Source organism: Polyodon spathula, chromosome 27, assembly GCF_017654505.1.
Source record: "Polyodon spathula isolate WHYD16114869_AA chromosome 27, ASM1765450v1, whole genome shotgun sequence".
NCBI classification, from domain to species: Eukaryota; Metazoa; Chordata; class Actinopteri; order Acipenseriformes; family Polyodontidae; genus Polyodon; species Polyodon spathula.
This window is the reverse complement of record NC_054560.1, coordinates 8,946,457-8,971,456: the sequence shown is the minus strand read 5'-3', so window position 1 is coordinate 8,971,456 and position 25,000 is coordinate 8,946,457. Positions and strand designations below refer to the sequence as shown.

General features: G+C 43.7%; 2 protein-coding genes across 3 annotated transcripts in view; one reads left to right on the top strand and one right to left on the bottom strand.

Annotated features, from left to right (window-relative positions):
- The window catches only part of LOC121301211 (CREB-binding protein-like), a 9,674-nt gene extending 6,344 nt beyond the window's left edge, over positions 1–3,330 (bottom strand). Inside the window, exons 1-3 of the mRNA XM_041230355.1 lie at positions 3,291–3,330; positions 2,680–2,945; positions 1,156–1,296 (exon numbers count right to left, since the gene is read on the bottom strand). Of these exons, the coding sequence (XP_041086289.1) occupies positions 1,156–1,296; positions 2,680–2,945; positions 3,291–3,330 (447 nt within the window). The remainder of the gene's footprint in view (positions 1–1,155; positions 1,297–2,679; positions 2,946–3,290) is intronic.
- A 5,405-nt stretch (positions 3,331–8,735) lies between these two features.
- slx4 (SLX4 structure-specific endonuclease subunit homolog (S. cerevisiae)) lies at positions 8,736–21,256 on the top strand. Of its 2 annotated transcripts, XM_041231100.1 has the most exons (16): positions 8,736–8,776; positions 11,048–11,595; positions 12,131–12,265; positions 12,494–12,677; positions 13,119–13,340; positions 13,658–13,872; positions 13,977–14,278; positions 14,435–14,693; positions 15,146–15,234; positions 15,336–15,482; positions 15,652–15,821; positions 15,905–18,948; positions 19,151–19,247; positions 19,834–20,283; positions 20,531–20,619; positions 20,709–21,256. In XM_041231100.1, exons 2-16 carry the CDS (start codon positions 11,220–11,222, stop codon positions 20,909–20,911), a joined length of 5,982 nt encoding a protein of 1,993 aa, XP_041087034.1. In that variant the 5' UTR covers positions 8,736–8,776; positions 11,048–11,219; the 3' UTR covers positions 20,912–21,256. The 2 variants fall into 2 exon arrangements, with proteins under 2 accessions (XP_041087034.1, XP_041087033.1); XM_041231099.1 differs by having other exon boundaries at positions 20,531–21,256.
- The last annotated feature ends 3,744 nt before the right edge of the window (positions 21,257–25,000 follow it).

Genomic DNA, 25,000 nt, shown 5'->3' with positions numbered 1-25,000 from the left:
TGGGAACCCCATGAACCTCTTTTTGACAATAGGACAGCAAAATCTGACAGTTTACAATTTGTAATCTGACATTTCACAGGTCAAGTTTTGCTAAACATACCACATTCTAACACTACTTGTTGCTTATGACTGTATATTTTTTTGCTAATTATTGTTTTACAGAATTTATGCAATAATTTATGCTGTCATAATTTTTTAATTATTAATTACGTGTATATTGTGCTATACAGCCTGTTTGTTATATCCCACAGCGGCCTTGTGTCCCGCATGAAGCCAGCGGCTTTAGTTTCTACTTCCCAGGAATCGAGCAACATAAGTCTGCTGATTTTGTGCTCTTCTCTCAGGCTGCAATAGCTCCGGCTTTAGTAATTTTATTCTTGTTTTGACTTCAGACAAAAATTGAGATGGTTTGTATAATAAGGCAATTGTTTTTACTGTATTTTGTATGAGAGACATATTTATTTTCTTTGTGTTTCTTTTTTCCCAGACTAAGCGCAAGCATGTCTGCATTGCATGCTGCGGCACACGCAATGAGAGCACCTGCTGGGTGGGACCAAGAGGCTGCTTCTGTTGTGGTTACTTGCAATCTCTACTGCAGCACCTTTTTGTCGTTTTGGCGATAGCTTTTGCATCACCATTACACGAGCTGTTAGTTCATTCTAACAAGCAGGCTTCACTCAGTCTTGTGTGATTACTGACTGAGTGGTTTTGCTAGTAGCTTGCACAGGTGGGCATCCCTGTACAGTGCTATCCACGGTAACTGGGAACCGGTGCTAAAGTCACCGACCTAGTCCCATACTAGTTCCGATCCGCTACCAATTACTAGGATGTACATCCCCAGTCCGGTACTAAGCTTTGTCTTGTTTTGTTCTTGAACAGATCTGTTGCTGTCTTTAAGCAGCACCTGCACAGTGTTACTATACACTGCATTTCTACATACATAATGCTGGGTTTTATCCCGGTGAGACATGAAAGGCCAGTCTGCCTGTTAAGGACAAGCACAGCAGATGCTCTTCTGGCCTGGGGCCAGAGCACACAAACGAGGCACTGGTGAACCGCAGTTTCTGCTAGTTTTGTGAACATTTCTCCAAGCGCACCCTAAAGAAACCTCTCTCCCTCAGCTCTACAGAGCGCTGTGTGTCCCTCACTCCTCACTCTTAGAGAGATGGCTGCATCCTCCCCCATGGCTTTGTGGCAAGGGAGAGCAGACGACGCACAAGGGAAGCCGTCCTCACGGTCTTTGTCCTCTACCTCTCCTCCTCCTCTGAGGAAGAAGTCACCATTCCAAGCAATCGGCTGATTCGGAGCAGATGGAGAAGCTCAGGGCTGCAGTTTCCCTTCAAGGAATGGTGCTCGCAGAGTTACTGCGTGAACGTTCGACACCAAGTGTCTACAAGTGCAGATTGGCAGCAGGATGACATGTTGTCCATCACGGCCTGTGAGGAGGTGGAGAACAGGAGCTGGCGTTCCTGTACGACGGCTTGCGGTTAAGCTCTCACTGTCGGCAGAGCATCTATCACTGAGGGCCACTGTAGTCTTGCAAGTGCCCCAGTCTACAGAAGGTGAGACAAGGCAGTCCATCTTTGATGAGCATAATACCGCTCCCATATCCCTAGAAACCTGGCTGCGATGGTAGTCACACGCAGGCAGCTTTGGCTTTCCCAGGCACACATGCCTGATGAAGACAAAGTACTGCTGTCGGATGCCCCTGTTACACCAGGGCATACCGCGATGAACAAGATGCTGCTGCAGCAGTGGCGGCATCGGCACTCTTACCATGCGTGGGAATTCAGGAAGGAGCTGGTGCACTTGCTTCCCAAGCGACCACTCCCATTGCACAAACCAGCAACAAACTGGCACAGCCGGCTAGCGCCTGCTGCCAGAGGTGGTGTTCAGAAATGGCCGCGGCTTCTCACCGCAGGGGCTATAATAGGTTCTGCCGCCTGGCACAGAGGCACAAGCCAGACAACTGCCCTAGGGGTTTGCTGCCACAGTAAGGCCCCTTTTCATGGAGCCATCTGGAGTATTGGTGTCAGTGCACCACGGACATCTGGGTGCTTACTACTGTTTTAGACTGGTTATTCACTGCAGCTCAAGCATGGTTCTCCACCCTTTCAGGGTGTGACTAACTTTAGTCACGGACCCACAAGATGCCAGGGTGGTGTCTCAAGAGGAATCAGCTCTGCTGCAAAAATGGGCTATTCGCATGATAGACCCAGCTGGAGAAAAGGTTCTACTGCAGGTACTTCTTAGTGCCCAAGCAGGATGGTGACCTCAGATATGTTAACCAGCCTATTTCCACATCCCCATAAAACAAGCACAAAGGAAGTACCTGCGCCTTCGCCTTTCAGGGAACAGGGTATGAGTTCCAGGTCTTGCCATTTGAGTCTCTAGCTCCCCATACCTTTTTGAAGTGCATGGAAGCTATTCTGGCTTCACTGAGACTCAAAGGCATCAGAGTGGTCAATTATTTGGACTACTGGCTCATTTGTGCCCAGTCTCCAGCACAGGCAAACGCCCACACGGAACTTGTCACTGGCCACCTTCAATGATTGGGCCATACAGTGAATCATGCACTCTCTGAACTGTGAACTCACGTTGAACTGTGACTGCCTATTGACAGTGTCTCACCACTGTCTAAAGACACTCTCTTGATGTAAGCAGCCTGCCCATCTATACCTTGGTGTAGAGCTGGGCAGTGTCACCAGAAGGGAGGTCGTCCCCATGGACGCGTCCAGCTGGGGCACTGTATCGAATGGCAGGGCTGCACAAGGTGTGTGGATCCCCCCTTGGCAGGGACTCCACGTAAATGTTTTGGAGCTGTAGGCAGGTTGCCTGGCCTTGCAGGAGGTTCGATGGACAAATGTGCTTGTCCACAAGCTTTTGCTTTGGGCACACGAGAACCTCCTCTCGTTGTGGGCAGTACATCTGCCTGGGGTGACAAACTAGGGAGTGGACCCAGCGCATCAGAGTAGAGGCTTCACCCCAAGGTGGTGAGCCTCATTTGGGAGAGGTTTGGGAGAGCAGAGATAGATCTCTTTGCCTCCCAGGAATCAACCCCCTGTCCCCTCTGGTTCTCTATAATAGGAGGTGAGGACCCACTGGCAATAGATGCCTTGGCACACCAGTGACTGAGGCAACTGTTAAAGTTGGAGCTGTAAAAGTTGGAGGCAGTCCAAATATTTTTTCTGCAATGGGGGCAAAGTCCCATGGTCAAGCCCTGTCTAAACAGAGGTCGTCCAAATGAATAACAGATACAGCCAGGAGTGCCTATGAACTGGCCAACTTACCCCCTCCAGAGAAGCTCACTGCCCGCTGCACCAGAAGCATGGCAACTTCGTGGGCTTTATTCCAGGGTGCACCTATCACAGACATTTACAATGCAGTGGTGTGGGCTATTCTCCAAACCTTCACTAGGTTATACAGACTGAATGTTGTGGATCCTCAAAACCCTGATTTTCGAAATAGGGTGTTAAGTGCAGCTTCTCAGACCCTTACAACACAGCAGGCATAGAGGCGTTTTTTTCCTTCAGTTTTTTTAGCCCTGGGGTTCCTAATGGTAATGCACAAGGCTGCTTCGGCTTAGCCTTGTAGCATTCCAGTCATTCTGCAATATTGCCCTTGCGACGGCTTTGCTATACTCACACATTAGGTAATGGTTACATTTTGTACTTGATAGGGAACGTTTTGTTTTTATCATAACTCTGGTTCCCCGAAACAGGAATGTAACCATTAATCTTCAAGGTCACTGTGTCCATGATTGCAGCAGGCTTGAAGGAAAAATGATGCTGCGGTCTGTGAGCACAGTCCTATATACCCTCAGGAGTGGTCCATGATTACATCACAGGCTTGGCTGAGCAGCTATGGCACAGAATATTCAGGTCTCGGGTCTTTAGGAGGTAAACACCTATTACATAACAGTTCCATTTCTATTTCAGGGAACCAGGGTTATGATAATAACTTAACATTATCCTATGTAAGTTGATATTTCTTCTGCTTTCTGAGCCTGTAATAATAATTTATAAGCTACTATGTGTGCCAGTAACAGGAGCATGATTCTGTTTGTCTCACAATGTCAGAATGTGGGAGAACGCTACATCTGAATTCTGTTCTGCAGTACATAATGTTAAACTATTAGACATGTATGTTAAGTAATTAAAACCTTCAATCATGAGTGCCCTACCAGCTGTGTTCTTCTCTATATGATACACCATTCTGCTGTGCCGATTTACAAACTACAGCATTGCATCACTGTGGCAGTAGTTTGCAATAGCATTAAGTTATATAATCATCAGGAACTTACCTGACTACACAATACTACAACGACATCATTAATAATAATAATAATAATAATAATAATAATAATAATAATAATAATAATAACAATAATAATAATAATACAAGTTCCCTCAAAAATACAAGCAAAAACAAAACAAAAATGAAGTGGGCTCTGTTAGTATTTTTTTTTTATTTTTTGAGAAGAAAGTTATTTCCATTTCCCTTTGTCGTTGCATCAGACCATGCTACAGTATACCTTCTAATGTTATTTGGCGGAGACGGAGGAGTGGGTAAACACGTTGCATGATTTGGGCGTTCGATTAAATGGCGCGTTATCAAGCAGAAATCATCCCATAAGAACAGCCAAGTGGGTGCCTACTAACCCCTAAATCTACCCCCTACACCTAAACCTAATGTCTACAACTAACCTAATCTCTACCCCGAAACCTAACTGTGTTACTATTAAAGTACTCTTTACTATTAGTTTAACATCGCTTTTTAGAGCCCTTTAGAGGCTACTACAACGCTTGATCCGGCTGTTGGGAGGCTGGTAGGTTAGTACCTACTGCTCTATTCCTATGGGATGATTTTTCGCTTGATCACGTCCCATTCACTCGACTGATCTCAGTCAGATCCGGTGATTTGGGAGTGTGAGTTCAGACGACTTAGAGTGAAACTTGTCCCGCTACCTGTAGCTGCTTGGAGTGGGGTTCGGCGCTCCGAGGCGGGAAGATCTGCGGCACCTGCTTTCCACGGGATGGGGTTCTGGAAGCAGGACGATCGCGAGCCACACCGCAGGCCATTTATTATATCGCACGATTTAAACAGTTATATGAAATCTACCACCATTATGCAGTCAGTGTACTGCAGTATGATATGATTATTGAGCAGAACCATCATCGGTAAATCAGCGTAATTTGCAACCCGGTATCGTGCTTTTTAATTTAATCAAGAATGTATTATTAGTTGGGTTATTTGGGTGTAGTTTCCCTTTGTACTAAAGCGTCTTGTAGTTTCCCTTTGTAGTAAAGCGTCCTGCCTTCAGTTACCTACCTTTCCCTGTTCAGAGGTTTGAAAATACACCCATCATAACAAACACGGGTATATCTGCAGAAACTTGAGCACAAACATCTCATCATAAAGAGCCGTTTATTGAGGCTCTTTACAGACATGTGTCCAGTGTGTTTGAAAGAATCTTTTCAAACTCATTTTCACAAGTGACTTGTCCAGTTGCAGGTACAATACTGAACTGAAGCACAAACCACCTGCAAAGCAGCGGCTTTAGTGCACCTGCATAGTCCTCAGTGCTCAAGCAAAGCTTGGCAAGGATCCTGTGTCAAACCTGAACTTTGTAGTGCCTGCAGAGGGCGAAGTAGGAATTGCCTTGCCTCACAATGTTGTAGCATCTCGTTCGGTGTTTTCGGGGTAACGGGAATGGTGGGGTTTTCTCGCATGGTGAAAACCACATTTTAAATAATACAAATTAGCCCTGCAATAACAACAGCACATTACTGGAGAAACACATATGGGAAAAATAATGAAGGGGGGGTACTATAAAGACCTGCATTTCAGACCTTCTCTCCACAGCCACGACCTGATTAAGTTGAACCTGATCATCCTTTACATCCACATGCTAACCCACACCCATTGTCCTTTCTTTAGTAAGTTTGAGGGTAAATTCTTAAAACCCTGGTATTAAAACATATTTCATTTTCAATAAGTTTTGAAAAAAAAATAAAAATCTTCTATAAACGAAATAACTTGTTTTGTGTGTGTATCTAAAGTGAAGAATTCTTTAAGAACGTGTTAGAAGTGTGGTTATTGTGTGATTATTTTTACATTGTAAACACATCTATGCAGTTATGGACAGGACAAGCCTTGACGAATAATCAGGTATCCCTCCAGTGTAATTCATATTAAATGAAGACCCACGGAGTCCCTGCAGTGTAGTGACAGTGTCACCGCTGACGTTACTGTTTTAATACTAATAAAACCTAGAATAACAGAGGGATTTGCTAGCACCATCTTGTGGTTATTTGTATTCTTTTTTTTTTTTTGTTAATCAAGTGGTACAGTAGGTATAGACACAGGGAAAAAAAAAAAGGTAGTCACAAAGCAGTAAAAGCTGTCATGTATCAATGTGATACATGACAGCAAAGATCAAAAGATCTACAAAGATCGTTTTAAATTATTTAGGTCTTCATCTAAATTCGGTTAACCCTTATTGAGCAAAATTGTGGGTGAAAATCTTTGTCAAAGTGATGTCACCAGTTTTATTTAAATATTATAATTTTGTATTCTAAAATCTTTATTTGTATAACTGCACAGCTGAGGTCGTCCACAATCACTTAATTTTACAAAACCATCTTTGTTTACTGCATTATGCCATTGCACACAACTATAAATAAACATACTGTGGAGATAATAAACATATTTTGACAACAAAACGCGCTGCTGTCATACTGAAAACTTGGTCACCATGAAGACGAGTAGCATATCTGTAAATTTTGTTTCTTCTATATAGAATATTCTTTTTCCAAGGCATTTTTTAGTAGTTCCTTATTTTATTTGACGCTAAATGACATCAGCAACAAAGTTGGACTAAGTATTGCAAGTTAATAATAATAATAATAATAATAATAATAATAATAATAAACCTTAACCTCATAGTCACTTTTCCAAGAACAGGGCAAGAAGATTTTTTTTTTTTTTTTTTTTAAAAACAGTGAAATTTGTAACAACATCCCGCTGGAACCAAAGTTCCACTCTTGGTGTCCTGACATGGATCAATACAAAAGATCAAGTAAAAGTGTTTTTTTTTTTTTTTTTTTAAATTGTATACCTGAATGTAAACTGGAAGAAGAAATCCCAAATGTTAGAACAGAACTCTAGTTCTTCAATTTTACATAAATTAGAGGTCTGTCTAAATATAGAGATAATTAATTGGCAGAAAAAAAAACAAACAAAAAACTTCTGTATGGCATTATAAAGACGCAAATATCTAAATGCATAAAGGGCTATTTTCTGGAAGAAAAAAATAGATACAGGTGAGCTTGAATCAGAAACTCATCGCTGGCATTATTAATATCAACTTTTACTGACACTTAATTTTAGTGTGCTAATATTAGAGGGGATATTACCGAAAACCAGATACTTCAGGATTATGTTTCCTAGTCGGACACTGAATCTCTAGGTTAATGGTCTTGCCTCGAAACACAGCAGCTGCACAACAAACTAAGCCCACAGCAAAACCTGTAATTAATCAAAGTGACATGCAGTATTCTCAGTATAGACTCATTTACAGCACTGAGAGGCAGGCTGGTTTGTAAAGAGTAAATCAGTGTAATAGTGGGGGGGTGGTCTGGGTTGGTGCCAGCATCTCCAGTCGGCATGCCTCTCGCTTGACCTCAGCCTGCACCTTGGCAACAGAGTTTCTCAGCCATCAGTTGAGGTCACTTCCCCTTGGCCTCTTGGGCTGCCCCAGCCTCACCGCATCTCTTGCACCTTGACCTTGACTGTCTCTGTCCGCTCACTCTCTGCGGCAGCCAGCTCCTGGAGATTGCTCCATCCTGGCCTCTTGACCCATTCTGGTGGCGGTGCGCCTCCATCCCCGCCCGGATCCTCGCCTCCAAATCCCACCACTAACACCAACATTACGTTGCATGGTAATGAAGGCAGACTCACACCAGGTTTTCAGGTTCTCAAATGCAACGCTTTAAGCAGGGATTCTACACTCAACAAGCAAAGCAAAGCATAGTGCTACTTACACTGTGAAAAATAAAAGAAGGTCCCAGTGCAAAACACACTGTTGGGGCTGTGTACCACAGCCATATAGGTCCAGTCTATGGTTTCTTTTGTGGTTCTCTTTAGTCCTGCTTCTCTCTGGCTCTCCTTGTCTGTTCTCCGATCTTCTCAGTCCAGCAGCCCCTGTTCATCTCAGCAGCAGCTCTCTTTAGTCTCCACAGCCACTTTCTTTAACCACAGGACCACTAAGCATTTAATAATGAATTAAATGTACTAATACTATATTAATGTCATTTAATAATACATTTACACACACACACACACACACACACACATATATATATATATATATATATATATATATATATATATATATATATGCACACAATGTGAGACTGTTAATTCAATACATTGCAGTAGTACATTTTGAACACAGTTCATTTTAACGCATTCGTTTTACTACATATAGCAAAATAAAAGTAAAAGTTTAAAAAGCTATGTACCTTTGGTTCTTTAACGAAAACAATTAAGTGTTTTTAAGCATGATGCCTTTCATCGAGCAGTGTAAAACTGCTGGAGTATATTAAATAAAATAAAGCTATGTGTGTTAGCATGAGAACATCACCCTCACTTCCTTACCGTATGCAACCTTCTGCAGAGTCCAGACTAGGATCACATGACTAGAATTCGCAGGTCAGATGGCTGTGGTATATGTGGATCACGTGACCGGAAATACGAAACCAGCGGCTTGTATGTGAGTGTTTGAATATTTTTTAATCGTGTTTTGGTTTTTATTTATTTTAATAGTATTACTAAAATGATCCAGATTGCTTTTAAAATTGGATTATATGCAGCCATTATAAACTAGAACAGTTTGGAGTAGCAGAAAGTAATTTACTGATGTTGCAGCCATATCTACGTGATGCTCTAGTTGCGTTATGAAACCTAGGCTTATGCCATAACACAGAGTGCATAATTGTCCAAATAAACTGTTATAAAATAAAAACCACTAATAACATTTACATTTTTGTGGTGAATTGTGCAATCAAAAGAAATATATTTTGTAAGACCGGCATTATATTTTGAGAAATTATTGTCCTAACTATAACATGACAGGTTTCATTGTCTTTTACGATTTCAGCTCTGTTAATCTTAAAAACTCAACACACAAACATACTTCTGTTAGGACAGACGTGTAACAGAAACTGGTATCAAAACTTCGATTTGAAAACTCATGCTTTGCGTATATGCACACATTGCCCATCTCATAGGCGAGGAACCCGATCTCGCTCTGTTCGCCCACCCTATGAAGAAGCAGACCCCTGTAGAAATGACACTACTTATCAGCTTTATTTCTATGTCTTCCGAACACTGCATCACCAGCAGGAACAATAAATAACAAAGTCAAGCAGCAAATCCAGTATACGGCTGTGGCAGACTGTTTGGTGTGCCTTGTTACTGGTGTAGTGTTTGAAAGTTGTTCATCTTCAGAATATGGTACACGTGCGAAAACATGCCCAGTGTAATGTCAGCAAATTGTAGATTTTGGTACAGGTGCAATCAATTCCAATCTGGTGGGTGTTTTGTGATGCGAAGTACTTAAGTTGGAATCAACAACAACAGTAGGGGTCCCTGAAAATACGCTTAGATATATTTATTTTTAACAACGCACCTTTGTAAACGCTCATACAGATCGGTCAACCACCTGTTTGCACCTCATTAATGAGAGACTACTGGAGTGTGTGCTGAGAAACTGAGTGACAGCACCAGCCGGGAAGACTGAAGAAAAAATATTCTCCCAGCTGTGTCACCTTGCCTACCATGAAGTTCCGCCTGAAATTGACACAGATGACACAAACAGAATGTTTATTTTATTATAGATTACATGTGTTACTATTTACAAAAATACTGGCTGGCTATGAATAACTATCTACAATAATTAATGTACTCACTTACACAGGCAGTCTTCACTAACGACCCAATTTAAAGACCGTACTTTTCACTGTAGATCTTGGGATGAAATTGTTAGCAAAGTGGCTTTTTAAAATTTTTTTAATTATCAGTGGGAGAAAACCGCTTCAGCAAGTACAGTAGAATCTGCCAGAATTGATGGACGCTGAATCTACTAGGTGTAGACTGAGAGCATAACAAATACAAAAGAAAAACGAGGGAAACGCAGATCTTTTCAAGAAAGCTGGGAGACTTTGTGTAAATGGATTTTAATTTTTTAAATTATGCAATAAGTTATTCTTTGGAACCATCCACACTATAATTTGACAGAACAGGTGATTTATTTGCACTGTGCAGGACCTTATTTTCCCCCATTGGTGCTTGAGCCTCGGAGCACTCACGGAATCACCCCCTGTGCACTAGTATCAGTGATTAAAGCCTGGTTTTCAAACTAACTGATTATTACTCAGCAGTACTGTATTGGTATAAGAAAAGTGTGTTTTAAAAAAAGTAATTTCAGCTTCCAGTCACTTAAGATATGCTGACAATAATGTAAATAACACCAGCGTGTACCAAGCTTTAAACGTGTTACAGTTTAAAGATAAGATCTCCACTTTATTATGGATGTATTGGGTTATTATGTTTTAAGAAACAAACTGAGATAATGTTCACTATGGTAATTGTTTGTTTATTAGTTTTAAAATGTTTAGTAAAACCGGCCCCTTTTGCTAATGACATCTTCAGTCAGGGTCGTAACCCAGTATAAATATCCACATTTTTGTAAATGACTTCACACTTAACAGAAAAGTAAATATTGATATTTTAACAATTAAACATTACCGCTGGTAAATAACTGAGGGATGATTCTGCACCCAACAGATCACAATTTTGGTTTTACTTTATATTGTATTGAATCTGCCAAGTAGCACATACTGCAAATTCACACATATACTATCAACACAGCCATTTATTAAAGACATTTTTTTGCACTGTAGCAATCTTTTTTAGTCCACTTGGCATGTTCTTCTGACCCAGTGCTAATTCAGTGGTTCTGTTTTCCTTTGTTTCTCTTTAGAGTATACGGCTTGTCCTATTACGCACATGCAGTGCTGCCTAAGCTGGTCTGATGCTGGTGAAACAAGGCATAAGAGAACCCCATGACCTTGTGAAGCAGTTGACTGGAGGGTCCTCTTCAAGCTGGTGGCACTGTACCACCTGGTGAGGGCTGGGCCTGCTCATTAACACGGATGGAAGACTCGGACGATGATTTTACAGAACTTTGTGCCAAGTTACTGAAAAGGGTGAAGAAGAAGGGATGGGAAGGAGGTAAAAAAGAAGTGAAAAGCACTGGAGAAGAGGAGTGCAGACCCACCGTTCACAAATCCAGGGAGAAGGGAAAGAAAGCATCTGGGAGAAGCAGAGCCAAGCCTGGGGAGAAAGCAACTTCGAAGAAGGAGGACTTGGCATCTTCAGTTGTGCCAGAAAGTGCTCATGATGCACCAACAGGGGGCACCCAGGGAGGGGAGGAACAGAGAGGGACCCCAACCACTGGAGATGCTGGCGACGTGAGGGCTACCCCTCCTGGCAGGAGGGGTGATGCGACTAGGATCAGTAAAGACACAGGTAATCTCACATTCTACAAAAAAGTGCAAAGATAATATTTTAGATTTAGATACAACCACCATGGCACTATGTGCTATGTATAAGTCGCATTAAAACAAATATTTAGACAGTGTTGCCACTGTTACGGTAAATCCCTTTTTAAATAAAGGGGTATTTTGAAAGCGTTTTCTCCAGTCTCTTTTAATGCAGAAATGTCCTTGTTAATGTTACAAAATTGAGAAACAACTTGAGGTAATTCGGAGATCTTGAATTGTGATGTAGGAAAGATGAAATACCTCAAAGGATGTCTGAAAGTCTATCTTTCAGCTGTTCTTGCTCCTCTTATACTTAACACAAGAGAATGCATGTGAGAAACAAAATCTGCAGCCGCTGTGTTGCAGGAATTTATATTGGGAACGCGGTGCAGGAATTAAAAAAACAAAACCTGTAATTCGGTCCTTTATTTCAAACTCTTTGCCTGTTGCGAATTCTCTCCAAATCTCACACACTCCCCCAATCCCTGTCTGCATTACATAAGAGCTGCTCTGTGCCGCAGGTTGCAGTGGGGCTGTGGGCCCCAGGGTGAAGGATCTGATCCTGCAAAGGATGCAGCAGTTTAAGAGAGCTATCCCGGAGAAAATGAGACACAGTCGAGCTGAGATCAAGGAGGAGAGTATTACCAAAGAGCAAAGTTAGTGCTGCTGTTTTTTTGGCTGTTTTTTTCTTGGTGCTTCGCTTAGAAATGGGCTTGTGGTGTAATGTTTTCTGTTAGCAGTGATCGCTGTAATACCATGGGGCTCATTGCATCACAGTCCGTATGGAAATTCACCTCCCTGACCACAAGGAATTCAGCATGAACATTAAAGCTTGAAGCTGACACCCCTGGGCTACAGTGAACTGTCTTCTTTTCATTTTTCAGCAGGGAAGGCGGTAGGCCTGTGCCTGCAGGGAGACGAGGCCCTGGCACGAGAGATCCAGGGCAGCCTGCAGAGGGAGTCTCTCTTGGAGGGGGGGCAGGAGCTAGAAGGGCTCTTCTTCTGCCAGATATGCCAGAAAGACCTGTCTGCCATGAACTCCACTCGCAGGACCCAGCACATAAACAGGTCTGTGAAGTTACAGTAAGAGTGAAGCACAGTATAACAGGGTGCTATTTCAACCCCACTCCCCACATACAAAATCATTCCTCATAAACCAGTGAGAGCTGGGACTAAATGTTCGCCCCTAGCTGGTTCCTCTGACCTGGCTTTACCTTGGAACTGCCAGTAATGGGGGTGAATGTTATTTAATACTTGTGTTAGATTGCTAGACAGTTTCTGCTGTAACGGTGGTTAAAAACTTCTTCCCATAACAGAGGTGGTAACAAAAGCAGGAAAATTATAACAGATGTTTTTCATTCAATTAATTTAACGTAAGGCTTATTGAGCTTCAAATATTTGTTCTGAAATACTAAACGCAGGACAGTTTGGAGCAGGCAGCTGTTTTTTTTTTCTAGGGGAGTAACATGTTGGATTGTATTTGTGTGAAATGTTGCTATCGCTGTGCAGATGTTTGGATGAGAGTGAAGGGAGCTCTGGCCCCGCAGTTTCCAGGATCCCAGACTGCCCTATCTGTGGGAAACACTTCCCCTCCTCCAAGAGCCGAGTGTCCCACCTGAAACGCTGTGCCTCAGAGATGGGGGTCCTGCCACAGCTGCTGCTGGAGGCTGTGCAGAGGCAGGCGGCTGAGTCGCAGAGCAGTGGCTCAGCGGGCACCGAGGCCAGCGGGCAGTGAGTGCACTCATTTCATTATCGCCCCTGACACGTTATACACTGCACTTAGATACTTACCAAGTAAAACTAGATTAAAAGCTTATGAAGCATTTGACGCTGTTTGTGGCTTGTGCGATGATTGTATAATATTGAATTTGAATTGTTTTTAGGGTTGGACCACGTTACAGTTTCCAGGATTATGTTTAATCATTTTTTAACCCATATATCCCAAGTTGTGTTTTTGTCTGTCTGCTTTTTGCATGTTGTCTTTTTAAAATAATTCTCCTTTGTTCTTGGAAACATTTTAACCCTCCCCTCTGCTGTTTGCCTCACAGCCCCCAAGTTGTGTCCGGGAAGAGGAAAGGCTCGAACAACACAAGGAGGCCTGTGAAGAAACCAAAAACACAGGCGGAGCCACTGGATGAGGACACAATGATCGCCATGGCGATGTCCCGGTCCATACAAGAGCAGGAGACGCCAGGCGGCATTGAGCTGGCTAGCATGGCCCAGTCTGAGGGCTCTCTGCCCATTCACTGGAAACCCAAAGCAGGTGGGTGTGTTATCGGTTCACAGTACTATTAAATAAGGGAAGGACGCTGATGGTATGTAAAGATTTCCCTGTTTGTTTACATTACCCTTTGATGTTTCCTATAGATAAGAGGCGTCGTAAAAAGGGCCTGCCACTCCTCACTCCACTGCTGCTGGTCCAGGACCCCCAGGCAGCCCTTAGAAGGGTGCAGGAGCGGGCAGCTGCTCTGCTGCTCTGGGAGAGAGAGGACATCCCCTGCACTCCCTCTCTCCCCATCAGCAAGCTACCAGGGGGCCAAAAACCAGCACAGGGGGACACCAACACACTGTGGGACCAGAGTGCCTTGCAGCAGAACAACCACTGCTCCCTGCAATCATTCTACACCCCAGCACTGGCCCCACCTATTGAGCCATGGAAACCAGCCAAGGTGAGAGGGAGACAGGCAGGCAGTAGTAACACACACTCACTACCAGATTATTTGACCCTGTTTGGAGATGATACAAGAAACAATTCCCCACAAAACTGCACAGGCTGGCAGACTCTTTACAGTCCTAATTACAGCTGTGTCTTTTGTGTGTTTCAGAGCAAAAGTGAGTCAGCAGTTGGCAGCTCGGGTGCAGAGTCCCAAACAGCAGTTTGTGTTCCTCCAAGCCTCCCACTCATCAGAACGCAGACAGACCCCCTGGTCCAGCCTGCACCACACAGTCAGTCTGCCAGCCAGAACTCCCGAGGAAACCAGACCCTGTGTGACCTGATGGAGCTGGCAGAAGAAGGGCTTACACTTACCCAGTGGGGTCACAGAACTCACTGCAGAGAGGAGCACAGTGTGACACAGAGCACAAGTGAGTGGCTGGGAAATTATCTCTACTTCTGTATAGCCAACAGAAACATGTTTGCATTTGGAGAAAATTAATCAATGAATTGCTAGTATTGGTAAATGAGCAGTTTTCCTATGCTTTCCCCATGGTCATTATATGCATTTACCACAGCTTACCGTGTTTGCCATGTTTTTTAATATGCTTTACCATACTTCCATGTGCTTTACAATGGTTTGTCATGCTTTCTCTGTGCTTTATTGCTCTTCTTTTACTAAACTTTTTTTCAGAGTGAGGGTACATGTCTACTGTTTATTTTGGTTTTATTTTGCTACAATAAATAATAATACTTCCATTTTGATTTGATAGCATTTACCAAAAAATGTGGTGCTTTGGTTATCAACAGTTCATCGGGGGTTCTTGTTTTCCTGCTCGGTTTACAGTTACTCTTGACTCTTTGAATACATTGTTCTTCGCAGGTAAAGATGCAATGTGCGGTGATATCCCTCTCAGTGGGTTTGTCCCTTCTCCTGAGAACAGAAGTGTTGGACCAGTCTCACATAACTCAGTAAGACAGCTTTGTATTGTAAATCAAGTCATTCTCACAGTTCCCAAAATCCCCAAATCCCTGTGATTTTATTCTATTGTTATTTCCTCTTTGTTCTGTAGGTGGCACTGAGTAAGCTGGCCTCTGACCTGGGCGGGATGGTAAATAACCCCCAGATGAGTGACGTTCAGTTCCAGACAGACTCTGCGGAGGTGTTCTTCGCTCATTCCTTTCTACTGTATACACGCTGCCCCCTGATGGCTCAGGCAGTAAGTGCAAGAACAAGTCATTTCCCTTTGGCTATTAGCGTGGCATGTCAATGTAACAGACATCATTCCCATAGTATAGAGTTTTTAGCACATTAAGATACTGTAGCAAGTGAGTCCATTCTGCAGCTGCATTACTGGGACACTCTCTCATGTCTGTCTTGGTCCACAGGTTTACGATGAAGGATTCTCAGTAGAAGAGGATGGAATCCCAAAGTCCAGACGTCTGCTGTTAAGCGAGGTGTCGGCCAAGGCAGTGAACGCATTCCTACAGTACCTCTACACGGCAGATACCTCCATCACAGCCACCATTGTTCCAGAGCTGCTGGGTCTCGCTGTCAGGTCAGTGCAGCTCAAAACTTGCCAAAAAGTAACCTTGCATTTTATCTTAAGCTAAAATTCCTTTATCTACAATTCTTGTGCAGATTTGGAGTGATTGAACTGGTGGAACTGTGTGAAAGCTATACTGCAGGTGAAGGAACTTCAACAGAAGATGCCTGGGTAGGTTCACAGGGGGAAGAAGATGAAGGTGGAGAAGAATTCAAAAGTCGTGACAAGACCTTACAGGAGCTCCTGCGCTCCATGTGGGTGGACGAGGGGGAGGAAGATGCTGCAGGCTATCTTGAAGTCAAGCCTGGAGCCCTGGAAGGTGGAGAAAATGACGACCAAGACAACGAGGTTGATGACGAGGAGCTGGAGGAGATCTACAGGTTTGCCGCCACGCAGAGGAAGGTGGCGGAAGAGTCTGAGGGAGACAGCAGGGAGGACTGTCCAAACATAGAAAGTGAAGAAGACCAGAAGGACCTCGGACAGAATGAAGACTCTGGCCACCAGAGTGACGGTAAAAAGCAACCGGAAGCTGTGTGTTGGCTGTCTTCCTCAGAGGAAGAGTATCACAAGGGTATAGCTAACCCAGATGAGCTCAATGGAAAATTAGAAATGACTGTCCATCCCAGTAATGTTTTGTGCCCCATCAAAGACGGTTCAGAGAATGAAGAAGAAACTACTTTGGAAGACACAGACACTAGTGGGCGCAAAGAAAAGGGAAAATCAACAGAAGACAGGGAAACCTCCCTTTCTGCAGAAGAGAAAGACAGGGTCATTTTAACCACAACAGAGTCCAGTACTGAACAAGACCCCAATGTGAACCTGGACAAGAGCTATGAAAGAATGTTCTCAGAGTCCTGGGTTGATTTTATGGAGCCATCCCAACAGAGCACAGAAATGAGGGAACAATGCAAAATAGAGCAGGCTATTAAAAAATATGTTAATCCAGTCAGCTCTGAGCAGTCTCCAGACAGCGACTCATCAGTGATTGATCTGTCAGCCAGCCCCCCCTATGATATTTGTGCTTTGCCCTTGGTGGGCATGTCTCCCAAATCCCAAATGTTTTTGTGTACTTCCCCAGAAATATCAGCTGATTCAGTACTGGGAGTCAGAAGTCCAGGAAGTAATATAACCTCCCTTAGCTCTTTTATTGGCCCTCATGGAGATACCAAGGTAGATCACGGTGGGACCCAAGAGAATAGAAAGGCTGAAGACCGGCTGACTGAGTCATTTCACAAACCTGAAGAGGAATCTCCTAGAAAAGGCACTTTGCTTGGTTTGGGACAGCCATGTCGTCTGACCCCTGAAAAAACAAACCATCAGTCTAAAAGTTCACTTCCGTCCCACATGGGCCCCCATCAGCCCTCCCCTGTTTCCAAGCAAGCTGACGTCATCATTCTGCTTGATTCGGATGAAGAAATGGAGCTTGATCTGAAAGGCAAAGAGTCTGACTCATTCTCAAAAGAAGCAAAAGCCTCCTCACTTGAGCTCTCTCAAAAGGAAAGAAATGAGGCTTTAGAGCCAGATGGGATTGGATCCATGGAGCTGAAAAACTCTCTGGATGGCAGTGGAATGAACCTCAGGCTGAGTAGTGGGAGTGACCTTGGCAATGAAGAAAGCGTTAACATGGAGACCTCATGGATGGTGCCAGGAACTCCTGCACCCTCCACCAGTGTGATACATGGATCCTCACAGAGTTTCCTGGAGATCCAAAGAAACGGAGCAAGAATAAACTTGTTTTCCAAATCTTATACGAACGAACAGGGTCTGTTAAGACCGAACTGTTCAACCAAGATATGCCACAAGTCTACAGTCTCCCAGAGCTCCTTGGAGATCTCAGGGCTGAACAGGGCTAGCCATTTCTCAAAACCTCCCGGGACCAAAATCTTAAATTGTGACAGTTCTAACCATTCAACAAGGAAAAGACACAGTTCTGCCGGGTCACGAAGTTCCATGGATGTCACAGGCAGCAACGTCTTTTTCAAAGCTACCAGCTGCAGTCAGATTGCTAAACACAGTAGCCCTGAACCTAAGAGAGCCCAAGGAGCCAGTGTAACCAAGGTTTCCCCAAGGAGACAAAAGGGTGCAGACAGCCCTGTAACTTTCAGTAGTTTTCTAGACCAGTCTTCCCCTGCATCTGTAGTTCCTCCCACCCAGATCAGACAGACTAACCTGTTTTCAGATCCTTCTAGAAATGGCTGTGCTCTCTCACAACAGGACTCTTTTGAAATTTCAGCCAAGATAAGTCATGGGTCAATAGACTTGGACAAGAGCTCCTTGGAGGTTTCAGAGGTAAAAAGGTTTTCAGATGCCACCAACAACTTAAAACTTGACCTTTCTGAATGTTCAACCAGGACAAAACAAAGCTCAACAAGGTCACAGAGTTCCCTGGAGGTCAAAGACAATGACCCGTTTTTGAAATCCAGCAGCAGCAGCTGTCAAATTTCTCTGGCAAAACACAGCAGTCTTGGACCTAAAAAAACTCAAGGAGACAGTGTAGTATCAGTGCCCCCCAGTAGACATGAGAATACAGAAAGTCCAGTTAAAGGATACAGTAGCTTCCATGATCCCTCTTTACCAGTACCTGCTGTCCCTGATGCCCAGATCACAGATTTTGATACTGGTGGATCGCCTCTGGATCCCACAGCAATTCAGGAGGCCACAGTGGGAAGACAGCCTCTGAACAGTTCAGTCTTTGAGGTGGAGGACAGCGAGGGTGAAGAGACAAGCTCTCCGCGGGCTGCTGGGAGCTTCTGCCTGGAAGACGAGCCCCCCATACCCTTTGACAACGATGCTTGGGGTATTTCTGGATTCTATGAGCCAGATCAGCGGAGCTCCCGAGCATCAAGCCCTGTTGGGAATATGAGTGTCAGTTCAGCAGCCTCTCCAGGTGGAGCCAAGAAGAGGGAGGCTGTAACGCCTCTGAGACCTGCTCTCCCACGTAGTGCATCTTCACCGCTGCAGTGTGCCATACCTGATCCCCTCACTCAGGCTGGTCCTTCTGGAACAGGTCAGCCCAGATACATGGACTCCAACATCTGGGCTGATGATTGGGAAGAGGCCTCGCCAGAGACCCTGTCTCTGTCACAAAGACTGTCTGCTGCAGCACCGGCTCAGCGTGTAAAACAGCTCCGAACACCAGGTATTGCAAATTACAACAGCAACAAAAAATGTGCATGTTTCTTTTTAGTACAGCAGTACATGCGACAGTTCAGTGTTCACATTTATTGATAAAATTATCGACAAGTTATTTAAATGTACTCAATTCCAATTGATGCACTAATAAATGCATGTTGAAAGTGAATAGTAACTCCAGTGTTATTCTGGTGTCCCCTGTCCTGTAGCCTCTCGGAAGACAGCCCAAGGCCCTGTGATGCCCATCACTCCAATGCCTACCTTTTCAGACATGGACACCCCGGACCTGAAGACACGGCTCAATAGGTTGGCTTTGTTGTGTTGCATATTCGTTGGAAGGTTATATATGACAAAATGGTGGCAGATCAAACCTGTGCTTCCAAGTAGTTGTAAGGATAAATAAATACACATTGGTATTCATCAAAATGATTTACAATGTTATAGTGACAGTCATCTGAATTCATTACTGGGGTTAAATGACCTGCCATGATACCCTAACCTCTCATAATTAAACTGCTGACCTTTGCACATGAGAACAGCATTTAAAGTATGAATACATTTTTAAAGGTCTTGTAAGATAAGAGAAAGTGTATCATCTGTAACTTACAATTCAGAGTAGGACAAGTGCCCTTTCTAGTGTTCAGTGGCTTTTGATGTTTAGGGATAACTTTGAACTAGAAGTCAAAGTTTAAAGGGAAAAATATAAAAAAAAGGAAAATATACAAGTTCACAAGAGCAGAGCCACTTGAATTAAACAGATGGCAACAGTCAAAGCAGGTGTGTGTTTAAGGGTATGACATGGATACCAGTTGGAAGAAGCAGGTTCTGCAAGAGGCACTGCAAGAGAAGTCCTGTGTCTTTCTTGTAAATCTGTGCTGTTTTGTCTGGACAGGTATGGAGTGAGGCCACTGCCTAAGCGCCAGATGATCCTGAAATTGAAGCAAATCCATCAGTACACACACCAGGTAGTCAGCTCTGACTCTGAAGGAGAGGTCCCTTCCTCCCAGTGTCTGCAAAGCTCAGTACAGGCCAGTCTGACTCAGCCTAAACCAGCCTCCACCACAGCAGCAAGGAAGCACAATGCTGCTCACCAGCCCGTCACACATGCTCTGGGTCCTGGCCCTGCCTCCGTGCTGATCCGTAGCAGCGAGCGGGTAGATGTGCCCCCCCAGGAGGGGTATAAGGAGCCAACAGGGAGAAAGAAGCAGGGAGGGAAGCTACATGTGGGGGTGGAGGGGGGAAGCTCTGATGAGACAGAGCCGCTCTCAGCCTCACAACGCTCCACGGCTTCTTCAGCGTCTGGCAGCGAGGGCTCCTCCTCCTCCTCCTTCTCCTCACAGAGGTAACTCCCTCTCCCTGCACAGACAAAGCTTTTTAATTTCCTTTCTCTGGTTAATACAGTTTTTCAGAACAAACCTGCTCTTAACTAGTCCCCCACTAATAGCTAAGGTTTGGTTGTTTACTAACAGTAAAAATGTGTATTTGCCATTTTTGTAACCTAGTCCTGTTTTAAGAATTACAAAAAGCTTGTGATTTTTGGGAGGTTTTGCTCTGATTGGCATCATTTTAATATCCTGCTTGCATTGCAGGGCTAACCCGGAGGAGTTTGGACCTTTGGGGGACGAGGAGGATGAGGAGGATGGTGTGCCCCCCTCCCAGGCGGCCGCGCAGATGGCTGGTAAGATTGCGTCGGTGCGCACGTTCATCATGTCCGATCCAGAGCTTCACCGTCGGGTGCTGCGTTACGAGCCGCTGGTCCTCTCTCAGCTGCAGGCCGATCTGAAGCAGGCTGGAATCAGACTGGGAGCCAGCAAGCTGCTCGACTTCCTGGACTCCAACTGCATCACCTTCACCACCGCCAAGCCGCGTCAGGACCGCACAAGCAAGAGGGGCGGCAGGAGGGGCGGCAGGAGGGGCGGCAGGAGAGGAGCGGACAAAGGGGCTGGACTGCCATAGTGCACAGGCACTGAAATGCTCGTGGCATTGAATTTAGTTTTACCAGTTCCTTCTAGTTGATTATTGCATCATTCTGGTTTCCCTGATATGTTTGCAGTTCAGTAATTTCAGTTATTCTAAGAATTGTCTATGGGCTTATCTCCAAACTCACAGCTTTGTGAAATTTGGCAGTCACTGAGCCACAGCTATTGCTTCTAGATTTGCAATTTCAGCAAAAATAAAACCATTAACCAGGCATTAGTGTCTACACTGACATGAATTACCACTGTGTAAACATATGGTGTAGAAAAACAAACTAACACTCCACGTTACTAATGTACAGCTGTGGCCAAAAGTTTTGTATCACCTGGAATTTTAGGATTGAGACATCATTTACCAAAAAAAAATCTGTATAAACATAATTTAGGTATTTTATTTAACATCATGTAATTAAAGAAACTACAACATTATATCACAAAAGTCTACTGGAAGCCAAAATAGTAATATAGTGTTTCTTGTTAGATTTTGAAATGCCACAGTTTTGTCAGTTTTGCATTAAGTATATTGAAAACTACAAAGCACTATGTAATTCAATATGTTAATGTAACATTATTCAGCAGGTTTCATTCGACTTCAGGAAGCAAAACTCATTAATTCTATAAGGTGATGCAAAACTTTTGGCCATAGCTGTAGATTTGATCAGTTTTTACTTTACTAATTTTCTCTGGCAGCATTGTGCATGTTTTCTGTTTACTGGTTGTTATACTGTCAGTGTGGTTGCCTGTTGGTTTTCAGGTATTCTTAATATTCCTGGTAGAGTGCATGCATGTTATTAAATGCAACATCCTTGACAGGTCAGACCATAGTTCTGATATCATTTTGGGAAAAGTTTCCTCATTTTTTAATTCTGTAAAATTAGCCAGTGGTTTATAAGCATTGAGGCTTGAGAAACACGAGATACTGTGTCTGCTGACTAAATATGCCAACCATCAGCAATGTGGTGGTGTGGATACATGTCTACAGGAAACTAAACTATGAGACCAGCACAACTCTCCTGTCTCTGAATAAAGGTACCGGATAGAAATTCCTTTCCGTCACTGCCAGCCAGGGCTGTGTTTGACCCAGTTACCCCCTTTTCCCCATTGCACATACCTTTACATAAGCCAGCCATACTGTAGTAGCTTCTGTTGTGTCTACCCCTGCAGTGCAGCTACTTATTTCTTTTTCAGATTGGTTATATGGTTTTAAACAAAGTAACTAGATGGAGTTTGTTTGTTCCTAAAACACAGTAGCTGTTTTTATATTTGCTGTAGCCTGTACATTGCCAGACAATTCTCAAATCCAAGGACCCAGTTCAGCTTACTTTTGAAGGGATACGATTTTGGTAAATTATAATTCTAAGTAATTAACAGCGCAGATGTGAAACAGTATTTTTTCTGGTAATATCCAGGTAGTTGATGATGTGTTAATAGAACCAGAATGAATCTTTTCCTGCATTCTGGAAGAGATAAATAAGTTTTTGTGACTTGAGCCTCATTATGCAGGAGAATTGTAGATGACTGTTATTTCATCCTGATTTCAACCCCTTTTTCTCAAATTGAACCAACGTTTTGTATCCATTTACTGAAAATGTAAGAAGTATCTTGCAACTTTGCAGTTGACAATCTACAGTTAGATAATCTGCAGTTAATCTGAGATCCCTGTTTGAATTGTATAAATAATCAACTGGAAGGATGGTCTTATTTGATTCACATGTTTTTTTACCAACACATTTTACCAACTAAAACAGGTCCTATCTCTTGCTTCATGTTGTACCAACTTTCTATGAAGGTTTATGAGCAGGAAGCAAGCAGAATCCAGGGTAGGACCTGCAGACTAATCTCACCTCACAATACAAAACTCATGTGGACTTTTAAGCTTTGTTTTTGAAGCCTCTCATGTTAGTGTGATTTTACAGTGACCTTTTCATTAGTCTAGATGGTCATGAGGCTTGTGTTTTAGTATTACTTTGTAAAATATATCATCTTTCATTATTAAATGAGTGAAGTTGTCCAAATCATGGTGAAGATGTTCTGATGTCCTATTATTATTATTATTATTATTATTATTATTATTATTATTAGTAGTAGTAGTAGTTCTATTTAATAGGGTGACTACTCTGGAAGTCAAAAAACAGCTGAGAAAGGATTCAATTTTGCATTCTCAACAAGGCCCCCTAAACCTGACTTCTCAGTGGTGACACCTGCTGGGAGCAGGAGGGGCTTCAGTCAATGCTGCCTTCATTGTCATAGCAGCCATTGAGGCAGCAGTCAGCACTTATCCACCAGATTCCACAGCACTGTCATGCTATGAGACAGTTAGAGCCTTAGTGCTTATTCTCAAAGAGTTTCCTCCAGTATTTAAATTACTCCTGTTTTTTTAAAGGGAAAAAAAAAATGTTAATATTAGAAAATGAGATTCAAAACACATTGAGTGCTTAAAAGAATTTGAAATATGTAACTCGGTTCAGTTTTACCTCCTGAATCAATTCCTGAACAGGATCTACAGAAACAGAACTCTGCAACCAATATTTTATGTTCACACTGGTGTGGTGTGTGTGGATGGGGTCGGTGGTAGCGTGTATGGTGTGGATGGGAGTATGGGGTAGGTTGTATGGTGTGGACCGGGGTCTGGGGTGGGGTGATGGGGTTTCGGGGGTGGGGTGTATGGTGTGGACGGAGTCTGGAGTGGGGTGTATGGTGTGGATGGGGTCTTCGGTGTGGTGTATGTTGTGTATGGGGTCTCGGGGGTGTGGTGTGGTGTCTGGGGTGGGGTGTATGGGGTGGACAGGGTCTCGGGGGTGGGGTGTATGGTGTGGACGGGGTCTTCGGTGGGGTGTATGTTATGTATGGGGTCTCGGGGATGTGGTGTGGTGTATGGTGTGGACGGGGTCTGGGGTGGGGTGTATGAGGTGGACGGGGTTTTGGGTGGTGTGTATGGGGTGGATGGGGTCTGGGGTGGGGTGGACGGTGTCTCAGGTGTGGGGTGTATGGTGTGGACGGGGTCTCGGGTTTGGTGTATGGTGTTGACACGGTCTGGGGTGGGGTGTGTGTGGGACCCCCTAGAATATACAAAGTACATAAGCAAACACAGCTGGGTCAGATTTTTTCCCCCCTTTATTTTCTGGTATTTTCTTTCATGTCTCTGTTTTCCTGCCACACCCAGCAGGTCTCAATCCACTTTCATTAATCACACGATTGGCTGGTGCACCTGTTCATATTTATTGCCAAACAGGAACTGGAATGCTGAGCTGTCACTTTTTCCTAACACCAAGACAGTTCTGATGGGATCAACTGCTGCACTCAGGGGCACAGGAAAAGGCATGTTTAAGCTAGGCATGACATTAAGACAAGGGTTGTCCAATCACGTTCCTGGAGGGCCATCCCACTTCAGGTTTAACAGGTAAAATTATATTCAGGGTCTGGATGGAGGTTTAATTGATTCAGATAAATAATTTAGAACGGGGTTGGAACAAAGACCAGGAGCGGAAAGGCCAACTTTGGTCACCCCTGCATTAACTTGTTTTGTACGCAGTCAAGCTTAGACGGGTCAAATATCCTCTCATTCATGAATTTTCTTTTTTCATTATGTTAAGTCGTTGAAAGGAGAACATTTTTTTTTTTTTTTTTCCCTAAACTTGATACAGCAAAACACTTTTACTTTGCAGGAGAGGCATAGCAATTCTAGCCTCTCCTCAAACAGTTTGGAAATAGATGTAAAACACAGCAGTGCCAATGTTTCTCATAATGATTTCTCCTTTATAAAACCTGCTTCTGATCTAGACAGAAGCAGTTTCAGGTTGTTTTGCCCCACAGAGTGGCATAGGGGCTGATTTGAGCCACTTCATTCCCACAGGGATAGGTTTGGAACAAACACCTGTGCCAGGTTATTACGGGACCTACGTGGGTGTCTGCCTCCTCCCGTCAGAGGGTGTGCAAAAGGCTGAACTTGGAATTACATTTCGGGATAAAGGTGAACATGGTTGTGTGGCACATCTTTAAATATTAAAATAGCAGACAGACGTACGCATTGGATAAACAGTAAGAAATGGGGAGAGAGGCTCTTTCCTGATTGTATTTTGGTGC

Coding starts and splice junctions, on each gene's coding strand:
- slx4 (XM_041231099.1), top strand. CDS start 11,220: ATGGAAGACTCGGACGATGATTTTACAGAACTTTGTGCCAAGTTACTG. Junction 12,266..12,493: donor GAGTATTACCAAAGAGCAAA/GTTAGTGCTGCT, acceptor TTCATTTTTCAG/CAGGGAAGGCGGTAGGCCTG. Junction 14,694..15,145: donor CAGTGTGACACAGAGCACAA/GTGAGTGGCTGG, acceptor TGTTCTTCGCAG/GTAAAGATGCAATGTGCGGT.